This window comes from Capra hircus, chromosome 26 (assembly GCF_001704415.2).
Source record: "Capra hircus breed San Clemente chromosome 26, ASM170441v1, whole genome shotgun sequence".
Lineage (NCBI taxonomy): Eukaryota > Metazoa > Chordata > Mammalia > Artiodactyla > Bovidae > Capra > Capra hircus.
In genome coordinates, this window is record NC_030833.1 from 24328871 (window position 1) to 24352651 (window position 23781).

Sequence of the window (23781 nt, forward strand, 5' to 3'; positions counted from 1 at the left end):
TGTGTGCCAAAATCTTAAAGGCTAAGTAAGTAATTCTAAGCACTGCTTAGTCTATGTACTGATCTATACCTCTTATGTCTATGGTTTTAAACATATTCCTACCTGAGGATAAACTGTCCTTTTGTTTGTTTGTTTGTTTTTGCAGTGATTCATTTTTAATACCTACTATGTGTCAGGATATTTTTTTCTTTGAATATAAAGGTAATATGTGAGGGTCTTTGTCATTATTAGGATCACAGTATTGGACTGTTATGTCCTTTTACTGAGGACTGCCTCTACTATGTAGCCTTCTTTGGTTCTGGCTTCTTATTTTTTTAGGCAGTAAGAATCTCTTCCTTTGAATTTAAATGTGATCATGTCACAAATAAAAAGTAATACATCATAGTGTCGGTCGTATTACAGGTCTGTTTGTAGGATTAGGAGAAAGAACATAGTAGTAATAGTAATCACTCAGTTGTGTCCAACTCTTTTGCAACCCCATGGACTATAGCTCACAAGGCTTCTCTGACCATGGAATCTCCAGGCAAGAATGCTGGAGTGGGTATCTACTCCCTTCTCCAGGAGATCTTCCTGACCCAGGGATCGAAACCGAGTCTCCTGCATTGCAGGCGGGTTCTTTACCATCTCAGCCAACAGGGAAGCCCTAGAGCCATCATATGCAGCTTCTAATCTGAGCTTCACTATCTACTACCTGGGAGATCCTGAAAAACTGCTTCACCTGCCAGAGCTTACTTTCCTTCTTCCATATCTTATTTTGAGAATCAAAAATAGCATATTATGTTATTATTAAGTAATTTAGCACTTAGTATGTTCTTTGTATCTATCTTTTGGTTTCATTTGTTTCTCCTGCTAAAAGATAAATTCCTTAAGGACCAACACTGTCTTTAACGTATTTCCATCTTGTGTGCAAAAATAGATGGATAGCAGAAATTTTAGTGTGCACACACACATACATACCACACACGCACACACGCAAATGCACACAAGGCGGTGAAATTCATCGACTACACATATACTTGTATATGCACAAACATAAACCTTTAGATTGAAACACATCTTGAATGGATGTTATTTATCAGGAAATCAGAATAGATAACTTGTGTTTTCCTTCCAGCCTGAAAAGGTTAGATTTCTAAGCCACTGAAGCCATCAAAGTATATATTGAAGGAGGGAGAGGGGGAATTCTGGATTAGTAAAAGGAACACTTTTCTATGCAATAGGTTATTTATTAATTCAACAGGCTGTCTTAAGGAGTCATGAGATCCATGTTAGCAGAGGAATTTAAGCAAAAACAAAGTGGCTGCCTCTTAGACTGCTCTCACAGAGAGCTCTGCCAAAGAGTGTCGAGAGATCCTCTACATCCTTCAGAATATGGAATTCAGAAGAAGAAACCCTCCTTTCTTTGGAGTATGGACTTTCTTCTCTCTTCTTTTGTACTCCTCATCCTCCCAGGCAGTCGCTTCTGTTCTGAGCCTCTGAGATGAACCATGTGTGTGGCTTGGGTAAGAGCAGAGAGAAGTAGCAGAAAATCATGCCCAAGATCACATACCAGGAGCTGCAGTGGGGCATTTCTGGTACCTGTTCCAGGCATGCTGGATAAGAGGATTTTCATTATCCTTGAGAGGGTTGCTGTTTAATCTTTTTTTTTTTTTTTTCCTGTTAATGAGCTCCACTTCAGTGCTATTTCCCTATCCACTTGCACCTTCCTCCACTTTTTTTTTTTCTTCCTCCACTTCTTAATCTCTTCCTATGATTAGCAGGTTTTCTCTACAAATTAAGTTAAATTTCCCCTGCTACACTCTGAGCCCATCACTTTTCTCATGACCTTCATTCACTAATGGCCGTCATTGATTCCTGTCCTCCTTATCTTGATGACTTCTTGTCTCCAAGGACAGCAGCTCTTCCATCACTGAGCAGCTGAGATTCAGTCCTTTTTCTAGATTCCCTCTGAGAACTCTTATGATGGCAGAGTACAAGAGAGGGCAGTGAAAGGCCAAAAGAAAGGGTAAAATCCTCATTAATTATGACTTCCTAATTTAGACTAATTTTTAAAAAAAAGCTGACTAAGCTCTGGTGATTAGGCCTTGCTTAGTCTTCAAGTTCAAGAGCCTCTGGATTTGTCCAGTGTCTCCATATGTAGTTTCTGTTGCTCAGTCACTGTCCACCTTGTATGTTCTCTTTTGTCAGCGAGAGGTGGTGTTTGGTGTTTCAGAGTAAGGGCTCTGGAGTCAGGATGTTTTTGTTAGAATTTTGTTAGAATCCTATTATCAAGGGTGTCACAATGAGCTGTTTAACTTCTTTAAGCCTTGTCATCCTCATCTGTATAATGGTTATCATAATAGTGGCCTCCTCATATATTTGTTGTCAAGATTAAAATGAGATTTGAGGTTAAAATCTAAACACATGATACATGATGAATAAATATTAACTATTATTTAAAAGAGGAATAGTGACAAGTTGGGTATTAATGAGTTTCTGAAATGTGGCCATCTCATTTTGATATTCAGTTTAATCCTTTATGGTTTCAATAGGCATTTTTAATATGTGTGTGTGCTTTACATTTTTGTTGTGCCAGAATTTGGAACAATGGATAGAAAAGCAGCTTATAATTTTGTAGCTTCTCAAATATTTGAAAACTCTTATTTATCCAGTTCATTTAATTTACATCAGTTGAGTCATTTTCAGAACTAACACCTGTCTGTGAAGATAGAGGATACAGCCCCTGCCCCAGGGGGGCCTGCAGCTGATGGGGTGGGGTTGGGAAGGGAAGACCCTACAGAAGTCTGTGGAAGGATATTGCCCCTGCATAGCTGCCCTTCTGTGAGTGGCAGCCAAGCATCTGACTTGGAACCCAGGGTCACGAGACTGTCAGTCTGAAAAAAAAAAAAAAAAAAGGCTGGGCATGTAACTGGAAAGGGAAGAGCATGGGCAAGCAAGACAGAACCCTCCAGTCCTTCTGCACCACCTCCCATCACCTCTAGCCAAAAGGACCTTCAGAGTGAGGTGGCCGCAGCTTCTCTCCTGCGTTGCTGATCTCACACGTTTCCTTTCAGTCAGTTCTAACTAGAAGCCATACAGAGACTCTGGAAAATATACTTGCAGCTTTGCCAAGATGATCCAGTGCAAAATCACCACAGTATACCCATTGAAAATGTGGCTCCTGCAAACAGTCAATGTATGGCAAAACCAATACAGTACTGTAAAATAAAATAAAGTAAAAATAAAAATTTAAAAAATAATAAAAATTTAAAAAAGAAAGTGAAAGAGGAGAGTGAAAAAGTTGGCTTAAAAAAAAAAAAAAGAAAATGTGGCTCCTGTTCACATCATTAACCATATGTAACTTCCAAATGAAAAGAGAAACATTACACCCATGTCTAGCATGAGAGGACTCCCCATGTAACTTAAGACATGATAAATATCTTCCTAAAAAGATTAAAAACCATTGCCCATGTCATAGTGTCTGTTTTTGGGTGATATTCCTTCTCTAGTGAATCATAGTTCCCCATTCTTTATTCTGTAGTTAAAAACTGACATATAATGTAAGCCACTAATAATAAATTTCATGTTGAAACTGAGAAATGGGAAAGAGAAAAAAGAAGGATTCACAAGCACACATGCACAAAAATATTCACATTGAATTAGATCAGGGTGGGTCTCTAGGCCATGGTTCCTAAGGAAAGGAATTTATCTGTTAATAGATCAATGGTGAGAAGAAATTTCGGTAGAAATCCTACCGAAAAGTTAGGATAGTGAAGTACCCAGAACAGTCCCTAGTGTATTCATATAATTTCAAATTTAAACTTTTATGGAATGAAGATGCACCCTCATTTTGTATATCTGTCAAAATAATTCTTCTCATTAAACTTTATCATTTCAATAATTATACCTACTGATTTAAGAGATGTTAAAATAAAAAAATAATGAACATTTTGGAACTGATGAAATGAGTGAACAATAAATATTTGTTGAATGAGTGAAAGATGAGGAATGGGTGTTGGAGATGGAATAACCATAGGTATTTATTTTCCAAATCAAAGTTTAGATGAGTGAGTGAGTGAAAGTCTTAGTCATGTCCAGTTTTTTACAGCCCCATGGACTCTACAGTCCATGGAATTCTCCAGGCCAGAATACTGGAGTGCGTAGCTTTTCCCTTCTCCAGGGGACCTTCCTAACCCAGGGATCAAACCCAGGTCTCCTGCATTGCAGGTAGATTCTTTACCAGCTTAACCACAAAGGAAGCACAAGATTACTGGAGTGGGTAGAATTGTCTGAATAGAAAATTAATGAGATGTGAAATGATAAATTCTAGACAGGAGGGTAGTCAAATGACCCAAAACCTGGTTCATTTGACTAGGTAGGAATGAAACTCAGAATGACCTGAGGAAGATCATAAAAGCAACTGTAAGACAGGTGAATCCTTACAGATGACTAGCCCTGATATATTTATGCATCAGAATCTCAGGATTCTTCAAAAACTTAAGGCTCATAACATCTTATTTCTGACTCGCGGGAATCCTTTCTATAAAATTTTAAGTTAAGTGGCTGAAAACAGCCTTTTGTATTGAGAATGGAACTTTGTCTATCAGGATCTATCTTTCTTTAAAAATAATAAGTAGAGGAAATAGACTAGTCCCACCATTTTTTATTGTTGGCTCTGGCACTTAAAACATCAACACCTCTAAACAGAATGATCCCATAATTTAGAGAAAGCTATCGAGGTTTTCAGGGGCATGGCAAGATGTGCCCTGGGATGGGGGGAAAAACTTGCTGCAGCATTTATGAGATTTATGGGAAAGGATTTTACATGAGGGCTGAAGTTTAAGGCAGATAAATCCCAGAAGACAAATACCACCAATAATTGAATTACAAAACCATTATCATGTGCTGAACAGAGCAACTTTATGACTCTATTGTGACAAGATGAAACTTGTTAGAATATTTATGTGCCTGGGATAGCTTCTGCACCACCAATCCAGAGAACAAGCTGGCTCTTCCATGTGCCTCCTATGAGCAGTTAGCCTTCCTGAGTAATTCAGTATCCAAGGAAAACAAGAATCTTTAGAGAGAGGGCTCCAAAACAGACATAGCCTACAACCATACTTCACATCTGACCTTGAATTTCAAGGTCAGCTCCCGGGTCCAACACATTTCTGTTGTCAGCTGAAATCAGGCTCTTGCCATGGTAATCTGGCCAGTTATACAATAAATAAAGATTCTGGCTGTCTTCATTGTTTTCTACTTCTAAACAAATGAAGAGTAAAAACATGCCAGTAATAAGAACCTTTTTTCTGATCTTAACAAGTCTTTGAAAAATCATATACCTTCATCTTTTGTGATTATTGAAATCTATGAATAAGACTCTTGACAGTGGCAATGAAATGGTAGTTTTACCTTTTTTATAGGATGAAGTAACGACAGGACCAATCCATTCCTCATGATGACTATAACTTAGTTAAAACAGATTAGGTTCCCGTCTATAGTTTTGCTATAACTGAGTATATCCTTATAAGATTTGGGTAGTTTTCTCCAATTTTTTTTAAATTTAGAAATAATTTCAGGATTGCAGAACTGCAAAGAATGAGAGCTCTTATATACCCTTCCCTATGGCTTACACCTTATATAACCATGTTGTGATATTCATAACTAGGAAATTAACATTGATTTAATACTATCAACTAAACTGGAGACTTTATTTGGATCTTTCCAGGTTTTCTACCAATGCTCTATTGTTTCCCCATCCAGAATCCAAATAATAATCCAACCTTGCATTTATATGTCATTTCTTTTTCTGTCTCCTCAAATCTCCTGTCTTTCCTTGTCTTTGATAACCTGGACAATTTTGAAGTGTGCTAATCAGGTGTTTTATAGAATGTTCCTCAAATTGAATTAGTCTGATATTTTCTCATGATTATAGGTTTATATATTCTTAGGAAGAATATCACAGAAATGGTGTGTGCTTCTCATGACATCACATCAAAGAGTGATACAAGTATCAATATGTATGTTGTATTACCAAAGATGGTAACCTTGATCTCTTGATTGAGGTGGTATCTGCCAGGTTTGTCCATTGCTTAGTTATTATTTTCCCTGTTCCAACATCTGTTTCTTAGCAGCAAGTTCCTGAATCCTGTTCCCATTCCAGTGAAGGAGAATCCAGCTCTAACTCCTGGCAGAAGGAGTACCAAAGACTGGATGAACATATGTTAAAATTTCCATCATCATTAAGTCTTTTGAGAGGGATACTTTGAGGCTGTGCTTTTCACTCACTAATTTTAGGATGTATCCGTCAGCCTTGCCTGCAGCAGTTATGACTGTGGTATTCTAATGGAAATTTTTCATATTAGTCATCTCATATATGTGTTCATTGAAATTCTGTCAGGAACAATTGTCCCATTTGACAATTTATTTAATGTATAGCGCTGTTTAATTGCTCAGCCAATGAACTGACCAAAAAAAGATAGTTAATAGCCCAGTTCTGGACTGTGTTTTTTATTTCTTCTTCACCTCAGGAATCTCCGTGCGCTGTCTCTGGGTTTGTGGTCAAATAATCCCTGCTAGGCATTAAGATGCCACCTGCTAATTCAAGGCAAGATCTCTCTGCCTAATAAAGTCCTTCTTAAAGGAAGTTTTAAAGTCTGACTGGGGTGAAGCAGTCAGAGGCGAATGCTTTTCCCCAGTGACATATATGCTTTATTGACTGTGGAGGTGGGGACTCCCTCAGGAGTGCTGATCTCCCCCGTCTGTTCAGTTGGGCATCCCACAGCATCTTCGCCCTGAGGAGGGAGGCTTGGGGGTACTGCGTGAATGTGCCCACACATGCATGCTCCTGCACACAAACACTTTTGCCTCTTTCTCTCTCTCTTCTATCCTGGCTATGGAAAAAAATGCAGGCTTGCTGCTCCCCGAAAAAGAAAACAAACTTCCATAAAGTGTACTGACTCTGCTGTTCAAGAGTGATTTTAACTCCTAAGACAAAGAATGAAAACAAAAGGAATATTTTTTCATGAGAAAGATCACTGGGGAGTGAGTCAAGACCCAGGTTAGCAGTTTCAACCTGACACTGTCTGAATGGTGTGACCTTGGATGAGATATTTCCTCTCTTGAAACTTTGGTTTCTATAATTGTGACATGCAGTGCTTTGGCTAGGTCATCTCTAACAGTCTTTTCATCTCTATAGGTTTACTGTTGACAACAATGTTAGCTTTACATATTCTTTCTTTTACTCTTCATAACAGTCTTAAGTAGTATTATTATCAACCTTTCTACAGATGGTACATGGAGTTATAGAGAAATCAGATTACAGTCTGATTGTGTATCATTTTTTAGCCATATGACCTCAGGCAAGTAAATTGCTTTCAGGGCTAACACCGCCTTTCTCTTATCTCACCATTATTTTTCCTGAAATTGTGTTGCATGTAAAGTTTCTAGGCACATAATATATATTCTTACCCAAGTTGTTGACAGTTGACAGACAGGACACTAGCAGTGGCACAGCCTTATAAACCCTATGTGATATCCATCCTACACTTAACAAATGGACACTAGTCATTGATCAACAGCATTTGACAGGAGATTTTTTTTTCTAATGTAGTTAAAGCCCCTTATAGTTCATATGTTTTTTTCCTACACAACTTTCAAGAAATGGTCTATTATATATAATATACACCTGATATATATTTATAGTTATTCACTCTCTTTCTTCTATGTTGAAATCTAAACATGAAGGGCAGGGATTTTCCTCAGTTTTATTTGTTGCTAAACCATCATCACCTAGAACTACCAATGGCACATTATTGGCATTCAATAAATATTTGTTGAACTCATTCATTCATTAAAAATTTAATTGAGAATCTGCTGTCTGCCCTCCTGGGGAGGACAGTGTTAAAGATTTAACACTTTATTATTTTTTTCTTTTTTAATTAATTATTTTTAATATAATTTATTTATTGTAATTGGAGGTTAATTACTTTACAATATTGTATTGGTTTTTCCATACATCAACATGAATCTGCCACAGGTATACACGTGTTCCCCATCCTGAACCCCCCTCCCTATCCCTCCCTGTACCATCCCTCTGGGTCATCCCAGTGCACCAGCCCCAAGCATCCAGTATACTGCATCGAACCTGGACTGGTGATTCATTTCTTATATGATATTATACATGTTTCAGTGCCATTCTCCCAAATCATCCCACCCTTGCCCTCTCCCACAGAGTCCAAAAGACTGTTCTATACATCTGTGTCTCTTTTGCTGTCTCACATACAGAGTTATCATTATGATCTTTCTAAATTCCATATATATGTGTTAGTATACTGTATTGGTGTTTTTCTTTCTGGCTTACTTCACTTTGTATAATAGGCTCCAGTTTCATCCACCTCATTAGAATTGATTCAAATGTATTCTTTTTAATGGCTGAGTAATACTCCATTGTGTATATGTATCACAGCTTTCTCATCCATTCATCTGCTGATGGACATCTAGGTTGTTTCCATGTCCTGGCTATTATAAATAGTGCTGCGATGAACATTGGAGTACACATGTCTCTTTCAATTCTGGTTTCCTCAGTGTGTATGCCCAGAAGTGGGATTGCTGGGTCATAAGGCAGTTCTATTTGCAATTTTTTTAAGGAATCTCCACACTGTTCTCCATAGTGGCTGTACTAGTTTGCATTCCCACCAACAGTGTAGGAGGGTTCCCTTTTCTCCACACCCTCTCCAGCATTTATTCCTTGTAGACTTTTGGATAGTAGCCATTCTGACTGGCATGAAATGGTACCTCATTGTGGTTTTGATTTGCATTTCTCTGATAATGAGTGATGTTGAGCATCTTTTTATGTGTTTGTTAGCCATCTGTATGTCTTCTTTGGAGAAATGTCTATTTAGTTCTTTGGCCCATTTTTTGATTGGGTCGTTTATTTTTCTGGAATTGAGCTGCAGGAGTTGCTTGTATATTTTTGAGATTAATTCTTTGTCAGTTGCTTCATTTGCTATTATTTTCTCCCATTCTGAAGGCTGTCTTTTCACCTTGCTTATTGTTTCCTTTGTTGTACAAAAGCTTTTAATTTTAATTAGGTCCCATTTGTTTATTTTTGCTTTTATTTCCAATATTCTGGGAGGTGGGTCATAGAGGATCCTGCTGTGATTTATGGCAGAGAGTGTTTTTCCTATGTTCTCCTCTAAGAGTTTAACAGTTTCTGATCTTACGTTTAGATCTTTAATCCATTTTGAGTTTATTTTTGTGTATGGTGTTAGAAAGTGATCTAGTTTCATTCTTTTACAGGTGGTTGACCAGTTTTCCCATCACCATTTGTTAAAGAGATTGTCTTTTCTCCATTGTATATTCTTGCCTCTTTTGTCAAAGATAAGCTGTCCATAGGTGCATAAATCTTTAAATGTTAAAGATGCCCCAGGAATCCTCAGTCTAGAACAATGGTCTCCATGGTGAGTTACCTGTGACCCCACCCCAGGGATGGACAAGATGATTCATGGAGACATGAGAAGAAAGTATTAGAATTTCTGACTTTTTGCTTTCTTTTATCTTGGTTTCTATTTTCAGTATATTTTCTTAAGTGAATATGTAACTACCATAGTGCATTTGCAATTCCACCTGAGCTATCTCAAATCCTAAAAGATGATGCTATTAAAGTGCTGCACTCAATATGTCAGCAAAATTGGAAAACTGAGCAGTGGCCATAGGACTGGAAAATGTCAGTTTTCATTTCAATCCCAAAGAAAGGCAATGCCAAAGAATGTTCAAGCTCCTACACAACTGTGCTCATTTCACATGCTAGCAAGATAATGCTCATCAGGCTAGGCTTCAGCAGTATGTGAACTTCCAGATGTATAAGCTGGATTTAGAAAAGGCAGAGGAACCAAAAATCAAATTGCCAACATCCATTGGATCACAGAAAAATGAAGGGAATTAAAAAAAAAAAAAGCATTTACTTCTGCTTCATGGACTACACTAAAGTCTTTGACTATGTGAATCACAACAAACTGGAAAATTCTTAAAGAGATGGGAATACCAGACCATCTTACTTATCTCCTGAGAAATCTGGTTGCAGATCAAGAAGCAGCAGTTAGAACCTTATGTTGAACAAAAGACTGGTTCAAAATTGGAAAGCAGTACAACAAGGCAGAATATTGTCACCTTATTTGTTTAACTTATATGCAAAATACATCATGAGAAACACCAGGCTGGATGAATCACAGACTGGAATCAAGATTGCTGGGAGAAATATCAACAACCTCAGATACACAGATGATGCTACTCTTTTGGCAGAAAGTGAGGAGGAACTAAAGAGCCTCTTGATGAAGGTGAAAGAGGAGAATGAAAAAGCTTGCTTTGGACTCAACATTCAAAAAACTAAGACCATGGGATATGGTCCCATCACTTCATGACAAATAGAAGGGGAAGAAGTATAAACAGTGAGAGATTTTTTTTTCTTGGGTTCCAAAATCACTGTGGATGGTGACTGCGGCCATAAAATTAAGAGATACTTGCTCCTTGGAAGAAAAGCTATGACAAACCTAGACAGCATATTAAAAAGTAGAGACATCACTTTGCTGACAAAGTCTGTATAGTCAAAGCTATGGTTTCTCCAGCAGTCATGTATGAATGTGAGAGTTGGATAATAAAGAAGGCTAAGTGCCAAAAAATTCATGCCTTTGAATTGTGGTGGTGAATAAGACTCTTGAGAGTCCCTTGGACAGCAAGGAGATCAAACTAGTCAATCCTAAAGGAAATCAACCCTAAATTTTCACTGGAAAGACTGATGCTGAAGCTGAAGCTCTAATACTTTGGCCATCTGATGGGACGAGTTGACTCAGTGGAAAAAACCCTGATGCTGGGAAAGGTTGAAGGCAAAATGAGAAGAGAGTGGCAGAGGATGAGATGGTTAGATAGCATCACTGACTCAGTGGGCATGAATCTGAGCAAACTCTGGAAGACAGTGAAAGACAGGGAAGCCTGGCGTGCTACAGTCCATATGATTGCAGGCAGTCAAACACAACTTAGCCAATGATAACAACAACAACTAGTGCATTTCCACAACTTATTACTAGTAACTTATTACTAGAAGCTCTCGACTGAGCTGCACCTGGCTGTTTTAAGAATTAAAAAAGGGGGAGATGCCGGGAGCCAGTGGGAGGAACTCCACCCATGGCAAAGGTCATGAGGAAGGAGACTTCGGCATACGCAAAGGCAGATTGAGCCTCAGGAAACCCCCTGTTCCCGAGCATCTACCCCCAAAACCAGGGTCTGCCTACTTTACTGTTTCATGCTCTCACCTATACCTCTGACTTTACGGGGGGCTGACCCCCATTACCTCTCTCGGAGAAGGAGTTAACTTACAGCTCCAAGTCAATAAAAATTCTTGGGCGTGACAAGAGTGTTTCAACTTATGAACTCCTCTGAAGGTTATCTAGCCTGCCTGTACAGGTTCATCTGGCCACATGTGATTGTTTACAGCCTCCCAATAGTGAGAGGCATGAGATGTTTTAGACTTACTAAAGGCAGATTCTTTTGGGAAGTTAGAAATTATTGGTATAGTGGGTTGGTTAGGAATTATATTGGTGAAGGGTTTTTCATTTGTTGTGCCAATAATTGCTGCTAATTCTCTGCCCTGGGTGTGACAAGGGTGTCTCAGGTCAAACCTCTGCCGGCAGACTAGCTTGTGTGACAGGATTATACACATTCCTGACACTATGCACCTGATTGTTTACTACCTCTCAACAATAAACAGTACAGAGAGTTTGGAGTATTTTGAAAGTCTTAATTAGCATAGGGCTTTTCTCATTGTTGAGTCAATGATTGCCACCAGGCCTCCATATCCTTAGGCACCTGGGGGAATATATTAATGTATTTGGAATATAGAAAAGGAAATATAGTAGTTTTTGATGTTAGCAATACTAGACTTTTTGAGTTAATGAATTTTCTCTTTTGTTATAGATCACTGTACTTTGTTATAAATCACTGTGTCCTTGCTATGTAAAAATGTAACTTTATCACTATCTTAAGACTAAATAGATCTTAAGGAGAACATTGGTGAAGGGTTTTCATTTGTTGGGCTGATGTTTGCTGCTAATCTCCATATTCCCTGCCCTTATAATGAATATAACTAGCATTTAGGAGAAATAAGTATTAACCTTTAAGATTAATCATGTTAACCTTAGGTTAAATAAATTCCTTTCTTAGTTGTAACCCACTACACCCTCACCCTATAGGAATGCAACTTTGTCTGCTATCTTCAGAGGGTAGTGCCTGGTTCAAGAAAAAACACCCTTGGAAAAATAAGTTTTTTGGTTATCAAAAAGAAAGGGTGATAAAATGTCAGTAGGTCTCATGGCCAGAAGATGATGTAAAACCCCTAAGACCTTTTTTTTATACATTTATGTGAAGCACCTGATTTTGATAAAGGTCAGGACTGCTGACCCCTGCGTGACTCTGTATTCATCCCTATGTATAACAAAAGGTATATAAGCAAACCTAAAAAATAAAGAAATCGGATCAGTTTCTAGAAAGACTGATTCCCCCATGTCGTTTCTTTCTTGCTCCCCGTTTTTCTGGCTGAATTCTCATCTGGAGCGTGGGTGCCTGCCACGTCTACTTACTTGCCCTGGCTTTTAAGTTCCATGAGAGAAGGAGCCCAAGGAGGGACACCTTCTGATATTCAAGTGGCGCCAGTGGCCCAACGTAGATGGTGCAAATTCCTTGTCTTGGGGTTTTATTGGTATCCCACGTAAAGCAAGTTATTCAGCCTCTTTTTCTCCACTAATATTTCCTACTATTTTCTGGCTGAATTCCCATCTGGTACGTGGGTGCTCACTAAGCCTACCAATTTTGCCTGGGCTTCTAAGATCGGACCGGGGAGGCCTCAGTGCCTCCTCTCCTTTGGGAGAATGGAAAGACATCTGTGGCCTGCGTAGGTGGTGATTGGTATTCCACGTAAACCAAGTTATTCAGCCTGCTTTTCTCTGCTAATTTTCCAATCTCTCTCTATATCTGTAATTAAATAAGTTTCTTCCTAGGACGCCGATTCCGTCCCCACCTTCAAATTACCCTGGATCCACCGGGGCTGGACCCCGGCAGGGTATGTGCTCTTTTTTTATTGTCTCTTGCTTGATGTGTTCAAACAAAAATTTGGAGGTTTCTGCCCTTGGTATTCTCTTATGGAACATAATTTCTCTTGGTCAGACTGTCTCCAGCAGCAAATTAGTCAGGTTTTCATTCCTTTACACTCATTTTCTGCCTTCTGGTCTGAAGTTCTCTGTCTGTAACAAATATGAAAATAAAGGAGAATTGAAGTTCTCTCCTCTTCTTGTTTCCCATTAATACAGTCCCTTCAGTCCAAATCAGGACCTTTACACCTTCCTCTCATTGAATTTACAGTGGGCACAAATACACACCTCCTGGTATCCCTGGCATATTTTCCTCTTATACTATCACAACTTTAGCCTTCCAAGCACTCTTTCTTAAGATGGTATACAAGTTGTAAGTGTCCTGAAATTTGAGAAAACTCCATGTATCCTGCTCATGCAAATACCACTTATCTCCCCCTCTGTCCCTTTGTCATTTGCACACATTAATTACATCCACCTTATTCTTCCTTTCCTGACTGTAGAAATTTTCTTGTTTTTATTAATAGTATTGGTTTATTACTATTAATAATAATGCCTAAATACATCTTCCATGTTATTGTTAAATAAATTACTGATAAGTATACTGATCCCTTTGACTATTTCTCTACAATTCTAAAAATTCCAGAGGTGACTTCCATTATGAATTTCGAATGTACATTTCCAGTAGCATTTGTTTTACCTTTATATGCATTTTGACTTTGAGCTAGTCAATACAAGATAGATAAATTCGGTATTTTCACTTAATAGGCTGCAATAAAATAGAGATCTCGCTCATTAATTTTGTGTTCTGGCATGGAACAGTCTCTAAGATACATCTTTGAGTAAAATTAACAAGTTGCTAAAAATACATAGGGTATGCTACCAGTATAGTTTCAAAACACAAGAAGAAACCTGCCTTAAAAATGTTGTGTGCTCCTCTTTTACCTCCATCTCACATTCCTTGATAATTTAAGGTATTTTTCTCTGTATCTCACTGACACTGTCGTTTCTGTTTCAGGATCAGGCTCATGATCTGGTCATGTTCCCTGGTGTCTCTCTAGACTTTCTCATTTGCATTCAGAAACAACAAAAAGATGGGGAGGCACCATAAAAGTGGGGAAATTCAACCAATGGAGTAAGAAGTAAAGTCATTACATTAGAAGATGGGAAAGTGGGAAAGAGGAGGGAAACTGTAGAGGAATGGTTTGTCCCAACCAGTTTAGAAGACCGGTTGATGTCTGCAGAGACCCATGCTTACTTCTAAGCCCTTTCATTTCTCTTTCAACTTTCCGTTTTCTTTCTACTGAGCACTTTGTGTAACAAAACCTCACCTCCCACTGCCCCCCTGAGCTTTATGTATTCCCTCATTCTGAGTCAGACATCCTATTCTTCACTTCGCTCTCTTTTGTCTGTCTGTCTGTCTCTCTCCCCTGCGTTTTGTCATAAATGTCATATAACTTAATGGTCAGACTTCTCATTTGGGGAGTAGGAATGACAAAATGCAGACTGTAAAGAGCTTAAGGGTGTTGGCCATGCTGATCCTTTGTAGCCATTATGCATTTAACAGACTAAGCAGCATTTTCATTTGTCTGCCTCGATTTATTTGTTATTTGTAGCAGCTACCATTGTTTCAGTAACTCCGGAAGTTGGTGACGGACAGGGAGGCCTGGCATGCTGCAATTCATGGGGTCGCAAAGAGTCGGACACTGAGCAACTGAACTGACTGACTGACCAGTGTTTCTGGAAAACCAGTGTAACCATGTGGAGATCAGAAAAAAGAAAGCAAGCATGTTTCTCAGGCTTACAGGAGAGGTTAAAATGCCACCTTTAAGATACTTTTTATTTCTTCCTAGCTCATTTCTCCCATAAGATGAGACCTCAGGCCCAGCTGCTTTGTTTAGGAGTGAAAACTATAGCTTTAACTAAGACTTGCCTGATGGTGTTTATCTCTGAGAGCCTAACTGTAGTGTTATGTGAAGAGGAAACCCTTGACTACAGAAGAGACCAGAGGGTCCAGCCGCCGATACAGGCCAGCACTTGGCTGCTGCTCCCAGCAGTAGATGCGGCCACTCACTTTGTTTATGGGAAGCCTGTGGGAACATGAATGCTTCTTCTAAAACAAAAAGGAGGAGGGCAGGTGTCTCTAACTCTCAAGCCTCTGTCTCTCTGCAGATCCCTCCCGACTCCTCCCTTGGCCATTAGCTGCAAATCTGACTCTGAATAAATAGGCGCTATCCCATCATAGTGTTTATTTTTTAATACTTGCTCCGTGGTTATCTCCGTCAGTACATTTTGTGGATCCACAACATTTATTGAGTAGTATATTAAGCTGGTATAAACTCAGACAAAATGCCAGGAGAATGATAAATTAGTGACATTTTTGAGTTTCTCTATAGAAAATGTCTACAAAGGCTGCATTTGGCTGATTGTATTTCAGAAGGCTGATGTTTCCACTGCTAACTTCACAGCGCAATATATCAGAGTGAGCATTTTATTTGCATTTTTGACTATGATAATCCTTAGGTTTTATTCCAAAACGGCTCCTAAATGTGAACACTGGCTTAAGATACTGGACGCATAGATGCAGGAGTCTGGCTTGATCTTGTTTGTATCAATACAGCTGAGTCTACTATATCCTGAGGTCTTTCACCTTCCTTGGGCAGAGAGACCTACACATGGATAGATGAGGACACAAGTTATTTGGAGCCATTTATAAACTTATGTGCATAACTCTCTTCAGTGCCATCCTGTGGCTTTTAGGATCAAATACAAAACCTTGACATGATGTTGTTGCTGTTTAGTTGCAAAGTCATGTCCAACTCTTTGCAACCCGGTTGACTATAACCCACCAATCACCTCTGTCCATGGGATTTCCCAGGCAAGAATACTGGAGTGGATTGCTGTTTCTTTCTCCAGGGGATCTTCCCCACCCATGGATCAAATCCATGTCTCCTGTATCAGCAGTGGGTTCTTTACCAGTGAGCCACCAAGGAAGTCCTAACATGATGTACACAGTGCCTAAATTTTCATTTTATCTTCTGTTGATCTACTGTGAAAACTTAGGCATGTTTACTGTTTACATACTAGTAGATACCTCTGTGGATCAACTTCTATCTGACCTGTGGCCTTTTTTAGTTCAGTTCAGTTCAGTTGCTCAGTCGTGTCCGACTCTTTGAGACCCCATGAATCACAGAACGCCAGGCCTCCCTGTCCATCACCATCTCACGGAGTTCACTCAGATTCACATCCATCGAGTCCGTGATGCCATCCAGCCATCTCATCCTCTGTCGTCCCCTTCTCCTCCTACCCCCAATCCCTCCCAGCATCAGAGTCTTTAACAATGAGTCAACTCTTTGCATGAGGTGGCCAAAGTACTGGAGTTTCAGCTTTGGCATGATTCCTTCCAAAGAAATCCCAGGGTTGATCTCCTTCAGAATGGACTGGTTGGATCTCCTTGCAGTCCAAGGGACCCTCAAGAGTCTTCTCCAACACCACAGTTTAAAAGCATCAATTCTTCGGCACTCAGCCTTCTTCACAGTCCAACTCTCAAATCCATACATGACCACAGGAAAAACCATAGCCTTGACTAGACGGACCTTAGTCGGTAAAGTAATGTCTCTGCTTTTGAATATGCTATCTAGGTTGGTCATAACTTTTCTTCCAAGGAGTAAGCATCTTTTAATTTCATGGCAGCAATCACCATCTGCAGTGAGTTTGAAGCCCCAAAAAATAAAGTCTGATACTGTTTCCGCTGTTTCCCCATTTATTTCCCATGAAGTGATGGGACCAGATGCCATAATCTTGGTTTTCTGAATGTTGATCTTTAAGCCAACTTTTTCACTCTCCTCTTTCACTTTCATCAAGAGGCTTTTTAGTTCCTCTTCACTTTCTGCCATAAAGATGGTGTCATCTGCATATCTGAGGTTATTGATATTTTTCCCGGCAATCTGGATTCCAGCTTGTGCTTCTTCCAGTCCAGCATTTCTCATGATGTACTCTGCATAGAAGTTAAATAAGCAGGGGGACAATATACAGCCTTGACGTACTCCTTTTCCTATTTGGAACCAGTCTGTTGTTCCATGTCCAGTTCTAACTGTTGCTTCCTAACCTGCATACAGATTTCTCAGGAGGCAGGTTAGGTGGTCTGATATTTCCACCTCTTGAAGAATTTTCCACAGTTTATTGTGATCCACAGAGTCAAAGGCTTTGGCATAGCCAATAAAGCAGAAATAGATGTTTTTCTGGAACTCTCTTGCTTTTTCCATGATCCAGTTGATGTTGGCAATTTGATCTCTGGTTCCTCTGCCTTTTCTAAAACCAGCTTGAACATCAGGGAGTTCACGGTTCACGTATTGCTGAAGCCTGCCTTGGAGAATTTTGAGCATTACTTTACTAGCATGTGAGATGAGTGCAATTGTGTGGTAGTTTGAACATTCTTTGATATTGCCTTTCTTTGAGATTGGAATGAAAACTGACCTTTTCCAGTCCTGTGGCCAATGCTGAGTTTTCCAAATTTGCTGGCATATTGAGTGCAGCACTTTCACAGCATCATCTTTCAGGATTTGAAACAGCTCAACTGGAATTCCATCACCTCCTCTAGCTTTGTTCATAGTGATGCTTTCTAAGGCCCACTTGACTTCACATGCCAAGATGTCTGGCTCTAGATTAGATTATCATCATGATTATCTGGGTGGTGAAGATCTTTTTTGTACAGTTCTTCCATGTATTCTTACCATCTCTTCTTAATATCTTCTGCTTCTGTTAGGTCCATACCATTTCTGTCCTTTATCGAGCCCATCTTTGCATGAAATGTTCCCTTGATATCTCTAATTTTCTTGAAGAAAAGAAGTGGCCTTTTTACTTGATATTTGTCTCTAAGGAGAATGCTCTGCCACTCCCTCTAGCCATTGATCATATCATTACATATCCATGAAAATTCAATCTATTTTACTCTAAAGGTTTATGGAACATTCTCCTGCAGACATTTCTCCTATGTCTTCAAATACCAACTTGAAAATTAGAACTCTTGTCTAACTGGATTACTGTCTCTGCCATAGCTATATGTAAATCTAGGGAATCTGTAGCCCTTGTTCTTACCACATAAGAGGACATTGGAATATTTCACTAAATAAATAAGAGAATTCATTCATTCATATGGTTGATCTCTAGGCTACTGACTGTTTCATTTTGTCTGTTGACTCATGATGAGAAATCATTTCTGTTAATGAGGTACCCATGATAACCTAAGAAGCTTTTATTACCAACATGAATTTTAATTTTCACATGAGGATTAATATCCCCCATCTATCTACACATTATTGCTGTGAGCCAGGAATCTCTTAAGTGCTTTAGATGTATATTCTAGGAAAATTTATTTTAGTCTCATTTTATCCTTAAAAAATAAAAGCACAGAGATGTTAAGTAACTGAATGTCAAACATGCAGATAAACTGAGAAATGCTGATATGGCTTGCTGTGTACTTCATTATTCAAAAGCAGTTGGTAAACATTTATTGAATATCTATGTATGGCATGCATGGTACCTAGTGCAGTTTGAGCTTGTCTGTCAGTAATAGCAAATGAGTCACCACTTGAAACATGGCCTAATCTGTGCTATGCAAAAGAATGTGCAAAGTTCTGGATGTCTCAGAAGGGATAACCATCTTAGTTTAAGTGGCACCCCCACTGGGGAAATAGTTTTCAACTTCACTCATGTGCAGCAGAGCCACAAACCATAAGAGTTAAGAAGGCAGAAGAAGGGTAAGAGGTCATTCCAGGCAGAGGTGCTGATATGTGCAAAGCACGCATGAAGATATTCCTTAACTTCATTGAAATTCAGCTCCAGAAGGGAATTCATTTTCCCAATTAGACATAAAGACAATATAAAAATATACAAGATATAGCCACCTACTGTCTTTTTATGTAATTAAAAGACCCTGCACCAATATTTTTCATCTCATTTTCATAGAGAGATTCTTTCAGAGTCCCAGAATTGAACAACCCAATATAATATTGGATATTGTAGTAAATATTGACCAGTGTAAACATGTCTATATATCTGTTGAGGAAACATTCTTCTCTATGCTCTGGTAAGCACAGAGAAAGTAGTGATAAAAACAGAGCACCTGCCTTTTGGGATCTCAGTGAAGTAAGAGAAGCAGTTATGCAAAGAGATCCAGCAAATCATTATGAACCATGATGGGGATGATGCAGGGCAATCTGGAAGCATAAAGCAAAGCGGCCCAAACTTTTGTGCTTAATACCTGAAATCAGAGTTACTAATATGATTGGGTAGAGATTCTTAATGCCATTTTTGAGATCTCACTTCAAATATGAGATCATCAAGAGAATATTTTGAATTAAAATGACTGTTTATGCTGGTTTTCTCTGACTTCTTATTTTTTTAGTTTTTTTTTTGAGGTTTAATTGACAGATAGACTTGTGATATGCTTCATGTACAATGTGATGATTTGATACACACATACATTATGAAAGGATTTCCATAATTGAGTTAACATTAATTACCTCACATGTTTGTCTTTTGTGTGTGTGATGTGTAAGAACACTTAAATTCTACTATCTTAGCAAACTGCAATTGTATAATACATTGTTCTTCATTATAGTCACCGTGTTATACATTAGGTCCTCAGACCTTATTCATCTTTTAACTGAAAGGTTGTGCATTTTTATCATTTTCTCCCGATTCTTCCATCCCCCAAAGTCTCTGGCAACCACCTGTCATTATTGTCATCATTGTCATCAGCATCATCATTAAGCTCAACAACTGGTCTTAAAACATAACAGAAAACCATTCAATTCTAAAGCTCCAACTAAATGCATAAATGAGCTAGAAAATGATATTTTGCAGGTCATGTGCAGTGATGTGTTTCCACAAGGGTCTGGCCAATGACAGCACCATTAAAACCAGCACCTCTGTGAACATTTAACATTGTTTGGCTTCCGCTCTTGAGAACTCACCAGTGCCACAAAGTAAAAGCAACAGTAATTCTTTGTAATCTGTGACCGCAGATCTAAGAGGCACCCTTAGGCCTCCAGGAAAAAGGACGAGCACATCAGCAAATAAAACCTGTGGTCTGACTTTAAAGTTTTATTTTGTTACTGCTGTTTTACCATACCTGGGAAAATCTTAGGCGAGGTAAGGAAGTTGGTAGCCACGGTAGATTTTGGCGAGACAAAGGACTCTGTTTTGTCCCTGTCTCTTTTCATTAGTTAATAAGAGGAACGTGTCACTTGAAACAGCAGCTCCTGCCTTTAGAGATAATAAAAGATCTTAAGAGATTTTGATTTGAGGTCATGAGCACATGGAAAGATGAAACTAGATACAGAATAATCATTTTGCCTCCTGTTGACCCTAACCACAAGCCAAGCAGGTTATTTAGTTTGCAGGGGAGTGCACCACTGTTTATGGGATGCCAGCATCATAGATGTTGGTCATTTCAAGGAAGAAACTTGCGGCAATTAAGGAGGGAAGTGACAAACATGTTACTACCTAGTAGTAATTTACAAAAACCAGTTACCTGCTGAGCTTTCTGGTTTGAGGGTTGTTGGGAGCTTGTCTTTATTTTTAGTGCTCATGACTGTGGTCTCATCAGTAGAGGTTGATTGAACCCAGTCAATGCTTCACTTTGGGCAGTGGAGTGCTACCAACCATAGACAAGCAGTCACTACAGTGGATGGTGAAAGTGTCGCATCTTCCCATGTTCAGTTTCTAACCAGGCAAAATGACCAAGTGCATGTCCTCTGTGTCTTTGGGGGGGATTATAAAACCCTTGCTGGGACCATTCTGCCTCCTGGGAGAAGAAAAATACAGAGTTTAATTTTTCAGGCATAGGCTCTGAGTTTTAGGCTATGTGTCAATCAAAAAAAAGTTACCGACAGTGATAATAGGGCCTTAGGAGACTCCTTAAGATGAACAGAGACTCATCAGGCTAAGCTTCAGACTCAGAGTTGGAAGATAAGGTCAAATGAGAAGTGTTCTGGGGATGCCCATAGGATAGTGATTAATTTACTTACTTAGAAGAGCTCACAGACCATCATACACTCTCCCTATCTTCCTCCTCCTTTACCTTCCCCCCATCCCTTCTTTCAGTGTTTGAATATCTATTATATTAGAGCTCAGGCTCTATTTTATTCATTTATACATATGAATATAAAGTGTTTGAAGCAAAACTCCTCCACGGCTCTCAGTTTGTTGTAGGAGGGTGGGTGCTTTTACACAAGGAAAGACAAAAATAACTCTAGCACACTGTTACAGGGTTTATATTTTAAAAAAGAAATATTTGTGGTAGGAAGAGAAAAATTTTCCTTGTGTAACTGGGAACTAGGGAATGGAGGAAGTGACATTTCAGATGTGCCTTAGAATAAGAGTCAAGGAAGACGAGGTGAACCTGGAAAACAGCCTTTCATGCTGGAGAGAAAAGCACACAGAGGCTCACAGAGGCTAAGGAAGGGCAAGAGACACTTTCAGAAGTGGCACGTCTTCCCCTGTAGCAGGAGGTGACGGCAGAAGCGAGATGCACCTAGGGTACCACACTGAGACCTGAATGTTTTCATCATTTACATTTTCTCACATGGATTTGATGGTGGAGTTGAGGGGCTCAAAGGAGGCAAAAGGAGACCGGTTTTAAGGCATGTTACCACCTTCCACTTGGAAATGAAACAAATAAATGAAAGTTGTGCAAGTCCTGATAAAAAAAAAAATTATAGACAATCCCAAAGTTAATTAATCTTGTTGAATGAAAGTCTTACGAGATGGAGTATGATGGCCCATATTACTTATGTAACAGAATAATTATTTTCTATTTAATATGGCTCACTGCAAGATAAGACTAAATAATATGTGCCTCCAAGGCATTTTAAATAGACTTGTCTTTTACTTACATTTGTGGCATCCATCACACATCAGAAAGCAAATGCACCTGCATTTCCCCCTCAAACTGGTTCAAATACACAGAGAATGGTCACCCTGTGCTGTTCTGTCCACTGCATTTGTTGGGTCACATGGTCTGTTCATAGGATAGTAGTAGATAGTTCTGCACATTTCAAATAAAAGTATTAATTAGATCGGTTTGCCATGTAGATCACTGTTCAAGTCATCCAGCTAAAGCAGCTTGCCTGGCATCTGCCGGCTAAGTCTTGAAAGTTTAATATACTGTCAGTGAGATTGTTGCATATGACATGTGTGGGACTTATTTGCAAATCTGAGATAATAACACACAATATCCTTGCCAGAGTTAAGCCTGGCCTCCATCAAATAAAGGTTTCATTATCAGCTTTATTTGAAGTGGAAATTTTACTGTCAGGCTCTATCTATAAATACAGTAGATGTATCCCAAGGATCGTGGCTTTAAAGTCCTGTGAATGTTAGTATAATAGTTTGTGGGGCTCAGCTGAGTTTCTCTGGGGCATGTGGGGTTTCATTAATGTTGATATTTCTCCATCATTTAGGTCTGTGATGGGGTCGAACAAGGATCCGGACCTTGTGCATCTAGAGGCCAGAACTGTGGATGGTCGTAAGTAAAGGCACTTTTCCGTGATGCTCATAGTAATAATTTGTTTTCTGGATCTGCCATGAATTACATCTGTGTTAAGGGAAATCACAGTGACACTAATCTAAATCATTTGGACCTGAGGACTATTTTTGTTTAGTAATCTAGAGTTGTCTTGATAATTGTCTACAACTGTCATCCAATCAGGGGGTTTTTCTTTGCAGGTGATGAGAAAATCCCCAAATCCCTTATTGCTAAAGTAAACATGTATTATTATTGTGTTCAGTTCAGTTCAGTCGCTCAGTTGTGTCCAACTCTTTGTGACCCCATGGACTGCAGTACGTCAGGCTTCCCTGTCCATCACCAGCTTTCAGAGCTTACTCAAACTCATGTCCATAGAGTTGGTGATGCCACCCAACCATCTCATCCTCTGTTGTCCCCTTGTTACTGCTGCTCTTCTGATATGATTTTTTCCACCAGTTTCCTTGTTTTATCAGATATCATCCAGGCAATACCTCACGGTCTAGTGGGAGGTTCACAGAATACTTGGTTTGTAGGAAAGAATCAAGCAGCAGAAGGGAAAAGTCAATTGGTAGCTCTGAAGGCCCCGGGTTAGGTTGGCTGAGTGAAGGGTTGTGTTTCCTGACTTTAGCACTCGATGTGGAGGGAGTTGAAGATTCACAAGCCAAACACATGTCTGCATGGCTCACAAGTTCACTCTCTTGTGTGACCTTGAAAGTCTTTATGCCTCTGTTTCTTCACTGTAAATTGAAGAAGTTATTAACAGTGATTCCTTCCATAGCTAATATTTACTGAGCACTTGCCCTATACTAAGAATTATGCTAAGGGATTTCTATACTTTATCACAACTATCTTCACAACTTATATGTGGTTCCCATTTTATGGATGAAGCAATCAAGGCATAGAAAGTTTAAGTAATATGGTTAAATGACGTGGATTTCCTTCCCCTTCTTTGGTCCTGAGGATCTCCAGAAGGGCTGAGCATTTCCAAGGGTACTACTAGGCCCAAGATGGGTGCTGCAGGTGAAAGAGTAAGGGGGAAACTATAGAGAAGGAAAAAAAGGATGAGAGAGAAAAGGCAAGTGAAAAGGAAGAGGTCTCCAGTGTAGAGAAGAGGAAGAGAATGGATTCTGC

The 23781-nt window shown here is 39.2% G+C and overlaps 1 protein-coding gene across 3 annotated transcripts in view; it reads left to right on the forward strand.

Moving 5' to 3' along the window:
• The window catches only part of SORCS1 (sortilin related VPS10 domain containing receptor 1), a 580301-nt gene that overhangs the window by 400488 nt on the left and 156032 nt on the right, over positions 1–23781 (forward strand). For all 3 annotated transcript variants that reach the window (XM_013975206.2, XM_018041707.1, XM_018041708.1), the window contains exon 6: positions 22586–22650. In XM_013975206.2, the coding sequence (XP_013830660.2) occupies positions 22586–22650 (65 nt within the window). The remainder of the gene's footprint in view (positions 1–22585; positions 22651–23781) is intronic.